Raw genomic sequence first — 12,522 nt, 5'->3', positions numbered from 1 at the left:
AAATAAATATAGGACAGGAAAAATATTTTTTGGATCCAGTTCACTCCACCAAATTTTTGGCTGATACGGTTTTGATTCCATTGTTGATTGAAGTAATACAACATTTATAATAATATAAATTTTTTTAAATTGTATTTTTACAAATATAAGGCATCTGCGCTATTTAAATTATTTAAAAACTGACTCATCCATGACACTGTTTAATAAATAAATATAGGACAGGAAAAATATTTTTTGGATCCAGTTCACTCCACCCTACTATGCATAATAGGACAATATAAGGTTGACTTGCCAGTTTTATAAAAATTTGTCACTTTATGCATCATGACTAATTTCTAATTATTACTAATAACTCTCATAATTTATCTCCCTTTTCCATTTGCATAGAATTATCTATTCATAGTTACAGTTAAACCCCATTAATACAAACACGTTAATTCTAAATTCGCCATAAAACGAAATTTTCGCAAAAATACATAAAATCTATTTATAGCGATTTGGAACAATTTTTTTTTTAAGTACCTACGATAGTCTGATTTTTTTTTTCGAGTTACTGTCCGTCAATTTCAAATCAACGCGGTTTTACTGTAACTTTAAATAAACCGTTCTTAAGTATTGTCCTGATGAACGAAATACCGCATTTTAAACATTATATAGTTTTAAAATATACCACCAATGTATAGAATGCAGAAACTAGTAGTAACGATACAAAATCCATTTTATTCTCATGCCGACAGAAAAGATTAAGAAGCAAATCTTCCAGTGTCGGTGTCAATATGGATGTTATTTAGCACGACACATATTATATTAGTACTTACAACGGACAGCAGACTTCCCTTAATATTATGTAAATTGTTTTACATGTCACAGTAATTCATTTTGTCTACAGTTGAAATAAATTTAGGCCTGAGAAAACAAACTATAATATATAACTAATACTCTCACTATTAACTGAAGATCCTTGATGGATATCTGATAGACTACAGTTAAATTTTAACTGATAAAAGTTTTGTACTTTTCCATAGAGAGCTGGGTATCTCCTTTTATCATCTTTATGCTCTATGTAGACTTCTATGTATATATACCATATATATACATAGGTACCAGTGGTGTACATAGATAACAGTAGTTCTATAAACTATACATGAAATCTATTGGTGTGGTTCAATAACAATAAGTCCGAAGCATAGTTTGCCAATTCACAATTCTGCCTGATGCTTACCGCGCCACTTTCCACGGTGCGCGTGTCTTTAAACACACAGCGTGTTAAGCCTAAATAGCAACCCCGCATACTGAATGTTGTACGTAGAACGTAGAATGCCACCAGTACAAAAATCATGCGTGCACAATAATTCGTAGCCGGCTAACTGCGTGTTACGCGCATAGTTATTCTGTGTGAACTTATTTAATTCACATGTGGGTAGGTATGCAATGTACAGAACTTTTATCAATTAGAATATGTCAGTCATACAATCTTGATCCTTTGAATGATGTACAAAAAAGAATATTAATAAATAGAAGGATTCTCCCGTTGTTCAAATAACAAGCTATGTTACGAGAGCTTACCCTGGAGAAACGTCAAATTTTTCGAGTCTATACCTGAAACCATCTGAAAGCCACTTTTTGAGCATAGACAACCAAGGCAAAGCCGGCAAAAATCTGACGTTTCCAGGGTAAGCTCTCGTAACATAGAGCCGCTACATGTACTCTACACATGAATATTAATATACTGCCGTATAAACCCTCGGCCCACTATAGCCCAGTATAAACACTACCATTATTTTAGTAGGTGATTACGACTCTCATTTTTGTAGTTTGGAATGAATTGTATGCATTTGAGACTGACATTTTGTCATTGCCATTCCACAAAAGTGTAGGTCATTCACCGATTGAAAGTCAGTCGAGTCTTGCTTCGCTAACTTTTTTTATAAAATTTGTTGAAATCATCTATTTTTAAGAAATATGACAGGTACACCAAAATAATAATAAAAATAATTAAAAAATTAATAATTATAGTAGAAAAAAAATGGCATATTAATACAAAGACACCTCGCGTGAAAATAATATGATCTTCCCATTAACAATTCTAATATATTAAATAAGGCTACAAAGCTATGATTACTTATTTTTGCAAAATAAAATACCTACTGAACAAGTTTCTAGATTTAAAAGTTTTTCCAGACAGTATATTTTCACATTTCATAAATATTAATAAACATTTATGACATGATCCAAATGAACACGCAACCCTAATTGCATCTTTAGATTGTCAACTCTGGAATTGAAATATTATAAATGGCTCACTACAGTAGGCATTTCCATATAATGAATATTTAATTGAAAATTGAACGTAGTTATGCAGAATGTAGCCAGTCCACAATAATGTTGAGCTGAGATAATGGTACTTTAGCAACACCATGATATTAAAAATGTATGTAAAATTGTAAATAGTATTTTATTTCAAGAATAATTTTTTTGCGGCTTGGCTATTTTCAGCAGAACGTAGAGGAAACCTTCTCGCATCTGATCTATATCATATTTCATTTTTTTTATTTTTTGTGGACTGGTTACTTTCTGCATAAATATGTCCAATTGTGTTTCTGTCCAATAATTTGATTTTTTAAAAATATTTTTTTTATAATATTAAAATAATAATCTTTGAATATAATCATACGAGGTATACTTGAATACATATATGCCAGAAAATATTTAGAAATACCACAACTAACAAAGACAGCACTAAAATACACAGAATATTTCATGCCAGGGTCTATAAAGAAAACAAAATAGGTTTCAAATATGATCTCTTATATTCTCGGTTAATACAAAAGTATAATCAAAAGCTAACAACAAAAAGTTTTAAAAAATAACAATGGTAAAAATGGTTATTTGACAACATTGCAGTCGCTTAAATGAGAGTAGATGAAGAGATAGATGATTATGAACGCAAACATAATTGGAACGAAATAAGCACAAGCCAATGCGGACTGAATCTTTTCAGTTTCTTTCAGATACAGATTAATTTTTAATTAATAATGTAATATTATTCATTGTAAATACCTGTATGAACATGTTATTAACTTTTACTTCTATTTGGTTCACCAATAATATTAATAAATTTATTTTTGTACATTAACAAATATTCAATTTGAATAATTGAAGTATTTACAATAGTTGGAGCACATTTTCATTATAATATATTATATTAAGTTGTAAGAAGCAAAAAAAAAGAGATTTTAATATAAACAATTGTAAGGGGATGGGATGCTAATTATTGATAATTCATTGAAATATTAATAATATGTTAAGACTACCTCCTGCAGACTACGTGAAAAGGATCCAAATTAACATTATTAGTATTGCATGTTTGTTAAATTGAAGGAATCGTAAGTTAAACAGAATCGAATATAAACTGAGCATCAAAACTAACAAATATTAATAAAACTTGTGTATAGAACAGTTTAAATTTAGGTTTTGTATTTTCATTACGAATATGTACAGGCTATTCATTCTATACGGTGACGGTTCTAGCTTACTATTAAGCCGCATTTAGACTAAGCGAGCGAATGTTTGTTCTTCCCCACTCCAACGAAATTCTCTTGACGTAAACGCTTTTTGTTGAGCGAGCATAAGAATTTCACTGGAGTGGGGGAAGAACAAACATTCGCTCGCTTGGTCTAAATGCGGCTTTACATAATACATAAAATAATCAACTATTTAATTAATTATTGACTCTCAAATCTCGGTATACAAACTATTGATATCTAAATTTGGGTAAAATTTTAATCTAAATTATTATCTTGCATGAGCTCAATTTTTTTAACCCATTGGGAAAACTGTTTTGTTGAATAATAAATTAATTAGGCCAAGCCGGCAGCGCGCATAGATCTATATTAAATATTAATAGGTAGTATGTTTTTTAATCATAATATTTTATTAACGTTTATTGAAATTAAAATTATCGATTCAAGAAACTTTGACATCGACTAAAGGATGGTATCTGATATCTGGTAAGAGGCTTGAGTTTTTAACGTCAAAATGCAAAAAAAAAAAGGTGAATGAACATTGTCAGTAACATAAATATTAAATGTAATTATTTCTAGGTACTTTGCGTAGTTGTCTTTGAATGCTAAAGCATTTGTATTTTTTTTAAGCAGCAGAAAAATTGGAGCACATTCTAAACCCTTAGTATTTAACAACCACCGTAATATTTAACGTTAAGAACTGTAAGAATTCTACGGTGCAGCACACACATAAGAGGACCATTCTATTTGTAACAAACAAAACAAGTAACCATGTGCGCCACACCGTCGATAATAACAATGATATATCAATTATGCTAACGAGTAGAGCTAGGATGATTATGCTATAAAAAAATTTAGAAACGCTAATAAGATGTAAGAATTTTGAAATAAAAGAAAGGCTAAAATACACGGACTGAACTTTGCAGCCTGCACTACTGCATTTTGCAGCCCGCGTGACTGCATTTTGCAGTCTTTGGCCGTTTTCAAGTAACGTGCAATACACGTGATTCTGACCGTAACCTGACTGCAAAATGCCGTACGTGTATTTTTCCCTTTATCAAAGAGCATCTAATTGGAAGCAAAAGCAATTCTAGGCATTGAATTATTTTGGTATCACTAATTTGTACAGCTTGCAGTAGCAGTATCCAACAATCTAAGTATATACCAAGGTATTATTATTATGTATAACAAAGGACAATTTCATTATTTATATTATTATAAATACAATAGCCTACATACAATTATAATAAATGGCATGTGTAAAATGGTGCCTTCTTATTATTATATATTATTACAATGCTGTTGAATAAGTGGATAAGACAAAATAACTTGTCATATATAATTAAATTTTGGTCTTTAACCCTTCAAGACTCTTACAGTGGCAATTTTATAACAGGTCGTATGCTGAGCCGAAAGGGTTAAGAGTAAAATGAGACTATGGACTATAAGATTGTGGGATACTGCACCGAGCGCTGTTGGACTTTTCATAAATACCCTAGCTCTACGTACAACATTAATAACAAAAACAAAAAATGAACACAAACAATTGGACGCAACTGTACATACACTATTGACAAAGTACATTACATAATAATATGATTGTGCCCTATCCTATTTCACTAACTAATAACAATATACAAGTCGTAAAGAAGTGATGAACCTTTAAAATTATTTAAAACATAGGTAATAAAAAATATATAACTATAAAATGCGTAAAAATACTTGAAAAACTAACAGAATTGCTCAGTAGACCTATTAAACAGAATGATTGGAACAAATAAGCCCTTCCGCCTATAGAGTTACTCAAAGAAAACGCAATGTGAAATTTTAAATTATCAATTGGCAGTTTGCACAGCACCGCTGTATTTCAACTGCGGTTCGCTCACGGTGTGACTAGTTTGTAAACAGTTAGCAACGCATCCGTGATTTATCACTACAGACGTTGTATGCTAGCCGTCAGGTTACTAGTTACAAACTAAAGCACTGTTGTTACGGCAATATTGAACTGAAAGCCATTTAAACAACATAACATTAAAATATAAATTTAATATTTAAAAAAAAGTTTACATGCGAAATTTGTTATTTATTTGGCTGTCCAAATATTTTTGCACAATGTTCTAGTTTGACAGTTCGTGATTAAATCACTATGGTAATGTTGCGTGCGAAACATCAGTTGTTGACTTCAATCATCAGTCGCGTATTCTTTGAAGGCGGAAGGGCCTTAGACTTGAAAGTGTATATTCAATATGATAAAAATAATTTATATCATTAAATAATATGTATGACTCGTTATACTATTTAAAATTATAAAAGTCTCAAACGACATAATATTATATTGTCATATATTTCATCTTTGCCCATTTCACAATTGAAATGATAGATAGAAAATATTTTGGCATGGTGCTTTTGTTTTTGGATCGAGTCACGCCGATGCTCCCGCGGAGTGACCAGGCCTACTGTTGAGCGTTTCAGTTGTTACTTTTACAATAAAAACAATCGTACAAAAAGTTTCTCACTACAACTATCAGTCATAGACGAATCGTCCATGGAGGACCTATCAGAGACAAGATGTGTCATGTGTCAAACAATTTGTGGCGCGGGCTGGTGTTTCATTGGATAAAGGCTTGCCGACTCATTGTCGAGTATGTCTGGGTAACTGTTGCGGGGCAAGAAATTCAATATATTAATACTAGAAAACAAAACAAACTTCAACAGCATTAAACACAGCATGATAAGCATTAATTAGCCATTAGTAGGTATACTATTTAGGTAACATTAACCCACTAGATAGAATACTACTTCAAATGCTATTGCAAATATTAGGCGAAATACGATGCAAATGATACGATGCAAATGATACGATGCAAATGTTGATAGTGACAAATCTATTACCACAACAGCGTGCAAAATTAAGACAGATTTTAGTAGCTACACCGTACCCATAAAAAAGTTAAAATAATTATTTATATGTAGTGTTTATTGATTGAATTAGTAATTGAAGCCTCTCCACCGTTAATGATTTATGTTACATTTGTGAATGCAGTACCTTCGTAAAATTCCCTACGCTTGAGACAGATAATTTTTTTTTGTGGCAATATTTTAATTTAACATTTTTATGTTGTCTTCCACACACTGCATATGGAAAATCAAAATGGTGGACGATATAAAAAAAGATGAATAAAAGTCGAAACCACAAGATTCATTTAGAAACTTGGAAAAGAAACCAAAAGGCTCTGAAAAATGTGAAAGCCTTGTGCATTTAAAATTGTTTTATGTAATTTTCGCAAAACACCGATTTGTAACATAAATCATTAACGGTGGCGGAGGATTCAATTAATGAAGTCTAATAAAATAAAAAAATATACCTACAAAGTTTATAGGACAAATTGCACTATAGCCCAAAGCGGGTTATACAAAAAAAAATATGAAATGTTATATATGTTACACCGAATGTTTAAAATTGACTATTACATGAAATGGGCAAAATTTTGGCTAATTCATGTAATAGTCAAGCCTGTTGCCTTATTCATGAATTAGGTAAATTTTCTGCTGAGTACATGAATTCGCCAGGGTATGGAATTCTTGAACTGTCAACATGACAGAAGAAAAAGTAAATTTAATACGGATGGTTTTATTAGTTATAATTGGACATAATATAATATTATTATTATTAGGTTAGGTTTTGTAATTCTGAATTAAATTATTCAACTGAATGTCCATTTTGAGGTTAGCTATCAAGTGTCAACAAACTATCAGAAACATTCAATCGACCATTGCACGTTTGATACCCAAGCACGAATCAAATCGCGAAAATACTTTTCAATAAAATTCTTCCGTTATCATATTATTATAGTTCTAGATTTTTTTTGCGCATAGTAAATGGATATGAAGGTCATTGTAGTTATTGATTGGTATATTTTTATATTATAATCAATGACATTTGACACATTTGTTTAGTTTGATTAGTTGCAAAAAACACCACCGGAGCGCGATCATCTATTTTGACCATAGATAATATATGTACATTTTGACCAATGCATGAGCATTTGATACATTTAGTTTAGTTGCAAAAAATACCACCGTAGCGCTACTATCTAATTTGTCCAATACATGAACTAGGCAGAAAAATTACTGCCGAATTCACGCACTCTCCAGATATTTTGTCTAATTCATGAATAAGGCAACGGGCTTGCATTTTTCATGATTTAGGCAAAATTTTGCCCATTTCATGTAATATTCAATTTCGCACATTCGGCGTAACATATATACAAGAATCCATCCTAAATCAACCATAGCATTTTACATATAAGCAAGCGTTACGCTAATAAAATCTGTTAATCTTAACATATATCAATGAAGAGAAACAATCAATAATTCCATTGCATTATTTACATGCAAATTACCTCATGATAGGTACCACTTGTATTGCAGATAAATTATTACAGATATTATTTTATTTATAAAGTATGATATTGCAGACACCTTGTGTCATGATGCATATTCCGTTTTTTTAAAACTCAAAAGTACAAATTTTAATGAAATTAATTTAAAAATGCTTAACTGTAGACTTATATCCGAAACCAGCTGCTTGTAAAAGAAAATTTAACTAGCTGTGGTTGACTAAATTATACAGCTATATAATATTATTTAAAAAACAAAAAAGAAAGTAATTACTGTTTCAAATTACATACATACTAGGAGATAATTATGTTAATGGAGCTTAGCTAAAATTACATGAAATTAATGAAATAGTTAATAACGTAATAATAATACGTACAAAATGGTCGTAGCGTAAGGCACAATGTAATTCGATGATAGAAAGGTTTGTACAAAGGAATTAATTACAGGGGGAAATGTTTATATTAAATCTAAGGGATGATTTATAATAATTAAGCATTAGTATTCCTTTGGCATATTGATGATTAATAACTATTATAGAGGTGATTCTATTCATTCAATAATTAAATGATTACAAACAAATATTGCCAAAAAACTGTGGCTAAGTTTCATTAGTTTAATGTTCCTTTTAGGAGTGTTTATTAACGTCATTATGATATGCGCATAAATTTCCGTACCTACATATTCTTTTAACTGAAATCTGATAAAGCTTGCGTTTTTGACATTTATCTCTACATAAACAGTCAGATTCATTGACAGCTAATTTATAAATTTCTTAAATGAGAATTTTTGAGCATATAGATTCCATAAAGCTCAAATTATACTATCGGTGGCTACATATTTACCACTAGACAAATGGATTTTCATTTATGAGAAAGCAACATGTATTAACCTAAGTATTTCATGAGACTAATGCAAACTAGCAGATCGTCAGCAGAAAATTCACTAAGTATGTAAATTATATACCTACCTGTGTGAATCTACTGAATATACCAATAGAAATTAAATAGGTATATAAATGTTTTATAAGAACATTTCATATTTACTCAATTTCTATTGAATCCCATAGTAATAATAATAGTAGATATCTATTATTACACAAGAGTTAAATTCCATATTAATTAATATATAAAAAATACAATATAATATTATAGTGTTTATTCATTAATATTGAATTGTGAATACTTAGTTCTGCTTTTGATTCTATATGTTCTAATCGGTTCCATGAATAAACAGAACAGCGATAAATAGAACTGTGACCTTTCAGGGAAAATATAACATTTAATATTGAAATTGTTATATCTCTATATGTTGTATTGATTTTTAATAACACAGGTTTTCAATACGCCGTAAAAAAAATCAAATTATATAATTTCTGAATTCCTAATCGCTGGAAAGCTTCAATTAAACGGGACTCAATTCGGTGTTGCCGAAAAGCTAGGTATATCTCGTCCTAATCAATGTAAGATGGTCAAAATGCTTAGCTGACTAGGTACAACGAAATAATGAGTTTAATAATTCTGTGGAGTTGTGCATGATTATCAAAATCAAGCAGATAAATTGAGGTTTTTACGCCGAATGGCCAACATATATATGTATATTATATATATATATATACAGTAGGCGCTTGGTAATCCAGCGTTCACCAATCCGGCACGTCCAATAGTCCGGCATTTTGCAACTCAGCTCTCCTGTTCTATAATCCGGCAGGTTTCACATGAAACTGCCGGATTACAGAGCGGAGCCGTTCACTTAGCAGTTCGGTGCCCGACCTTGACAGATTATTTATTATTTCCTATAGAAATCCAATAATCCAGCATTTCCTACAATCTGGCATAGGTGAAAAAATATGGGTGCCGGATCACCGAGCACCTACTGTATTTATATATTATATTTTGTTTATAAGCTTAAGTTTTATAAGTATTTAATTAATAATCGGATACGACACAAATGAATGTTTTATTTTTCCCCTGGCTGTTCTGTTTTGTTTTGTCACAGTTCTGTTTCTTCATGTTCTGTTTTGTCCAGTTACCGTTCTAATCTTTGCATATAAAAATTGATGATCCCTTTTCTAATATTCATCTATAAAGAGACATGCAAAATTTTGATATACTTATTATTTAAAATGGTCAACAGCATTTTTAAAGCATTAAACAATAATAACATACAAATGCAAGAACTCAATTGAAACATCACAACTAAGATGATCGGTTATATTATAATTATTATTCTACGAAAAAAAAAAGGATGCTATGATAAGTAATATATTATTAATTATTAGCTAATATGTAGCAAGCAGTATTTTGAAACCCTTCAAAGTGTATATGTAGTCCGCCACCCATGTGTCCACTGATACATCATCCGTAAGGCAATTTTATTATGACAAAATGTTCCTAAGCGGTAGTCCTAGATATTATCTCAAATAAGTAAACCGCTGCTTTGGTAATTATAATATTAATGTTAATTACATACCAATAACGATAACACCATAGAATAAGTGCTACATGTCATACTATCCAGCATATAGCATTACATTTCCGTTCATATGGAATGTATTTTTGTGACCACATTTCATTTTAAATATCTTCTGCATCAAATACTCGTATTAAATTCGTAAAAGATGAATTTATATTAGCATCTAGCATTGATAACAGCTTTGATTCACAAAATAATCTGTAATGTTTACTTGATAAATTAATGTAAGTCAGTAGTCTGTTTCCTATATCCGTTACTCCGTAAGTGTTTTTTTTTGGGCTTGTGTTTATGACAAAACTGTAAATGGAACCAGAACCGAACCCGTTTAATAAAATATTCACAATAAACCTATACTTAGGTATGTAGAGCCTAGTGATAAGGAGTGGAGGTAGGCTGTTAAGATTCAACATAAATAGAGCACATTAAACTTCGTCAGTCATCATTTATTTGTTTTCATTGAACTAAGAATACAATTTGCAGATGGTGCTGGTTCGTTTTTAAAATTCAATTAAACCTGGCTAAACCAAACCATAATAGTTTAGGTATGGTATGGGCGATTGGACAAAAACAGTGCACACTTTTCAGTCTTGCTTAATTGTTTTCATTGAATCAAGAATACATATCAAAGATGGTGTCAGTTAGTTTTTTAAAATTCATTACGCTCGACCCAACCAAACCATAATCGATAAAATAAATAATATTTTTTGACTACTATCTACCGTCTTGGATTAGGCAGGGTTTAATTGAATTTTAAAAACTAACAAACACTATCTACCTACACATTACAGTCTTAGCTCAATGAAAACAAATACGTTTGACTGACAAAGTTCAGTATGCACTATTTATGTTGGATCATAACATCCCACCTCCACCCTTCACTACTGGTATAGCCTTGCCAGAATATAATGGCTGTCGACATCTTAACGGTAATCTACGGAATTACAGATCGCCGTGCACTTTCAGGTATAGTTCTACATCCCTAACCCCCCCCCCCCCCAACTTAAGTCTTCACCGCTTCATCGCAGACAGGATATATAATATCAAGGTTCAAAAATACATAAATATATTGATTTTATAAAGAGCTGGAACTGAAACCCAGAACTAGGGATTCGATTTTGAATTTCATGGAACCAAACCCAATTCAATTTTTCCACCGAAAGCAAATAACAGGAATTTAATAGGTTGTGAATTTGGGAGATATTAGAAACAGATTACTCACAATATATTCATTCACATTTATGTATAAAATACGGATGTGATTATTGTAATAGGATGAAAGTTTAGTTTAGAGAACAAACAGTGTTCTTTCTTCAACAAAAGATATTCAAATTTGAAAACATGTTCTTAAAAATAATTCCTAACTAGAACAGTAAAAAATATTAAAATATTTAAACTCGCACCTTTAGGTTATCTTAATTAATTTTAGTGGTGTTATTTTCAGTACAAATATTTTGTATTACATAATAATTACAAAGTTTACTTCTTTGATAAATTATAACGGGGATCGAAAATGTTAATACAAAAGCATTCGATTCCGATGCGTATTTCATCATTTTACTATATATAATTAGCTTAGTTTAATCAGACTAGCGATCGATTTAAGTATTGATTACTCTATAAAAAGCTACAATCAGATTCGGGTCTGTCTATTTCAGTACATTTTCTTTCTATCAACCTAATAATTAGTCAATTACAGCATAAATTTGGCCTATACAATAGAAAGAAATTCATAATAGATAGCATTTATTTAATTCTTAATTTATTCTAAAAAACACAAGAGATTTAGAAAGCTTGAAGCTGCTTTAAGAGAATCTATGATACACCATGACGTCATGTTATATTTTGCGAGAAAGAAAAAGAAAAAATATTATGTAGTATTTGTGTCTTGTTTACTGAATTTTATTGTCGAGGCGAAAATTTTTTTTGTAATATTAAAAATATAGCTGCTTAAGATATTAATTAAATTAAATCATTGTTAGACATTATCAAGAAAAATTAGTCACTATAAAATAATCAAATGAATAGTCTCAATTTCAATATCAACTATCTCAATAAAATATGAAAAAAAAAAGATTATATAAAACGATGGCACTATCTATTTACTTCGTAAAATTGGTGTGATGTG

General features: G+C 30.5%; 1 protein-coding gene across 7 annotated transcripts in view; it reads right to left on the bottom strand.

The window, feature by feature from the left end:
- Positions 1-12,522, bottom strand: part of LOC147065743 (palmitoyltransferase ZDHHC2) — a 58,639-nt gene that overhangs the window by 35,912 nt on the left and 10,205 nt on the right. For 4 of the 7 annotated variants that reach the window (XM_085957074.1, XM_085957077.1, XM_085957075.1 and 1 more), the window contains one exon: positions 2,792-6,180. The exons of the other annotated variants lie outside the window; for them this stretch is intronic. In XM_085957074.1, coding sequence (XP_085813200.1) covers positions 6,105-6,180 — 76 coding nt within the window. In that variant the 3' untranslated portion in view covers positions 2,792-6,104. Of the gene's footprint in view, positions 1-2,791; positions 6,181-12,522 lie in introns of those variants that run through there. 7 annotated transcript variants of the gene reach the window in all.

The sequence above is a fragment of the Rhyacophila brunnea genome, unplaced genomic scaffold (genome assembly GCF_057557595.1).
Source record: "Rhyacophila brunnea isolate RB1 unplaced genomic scaffold, BYU_Rbru_1.0 scaffold_6, whole genome shotgun sequence".
Taxonomy (NCBI): Eukaryota; Metazoa; Arthropoda; class Insecta; order Trichoptera; family Rhyacophilidae; genus Rhyacophila; species Rhyacophila brunnea.
The sequence above is the reverse complement of the archived record's forward strand: the minus strand, read 5'-3'. Positions and strand labels throughout refer to the sequence as shown.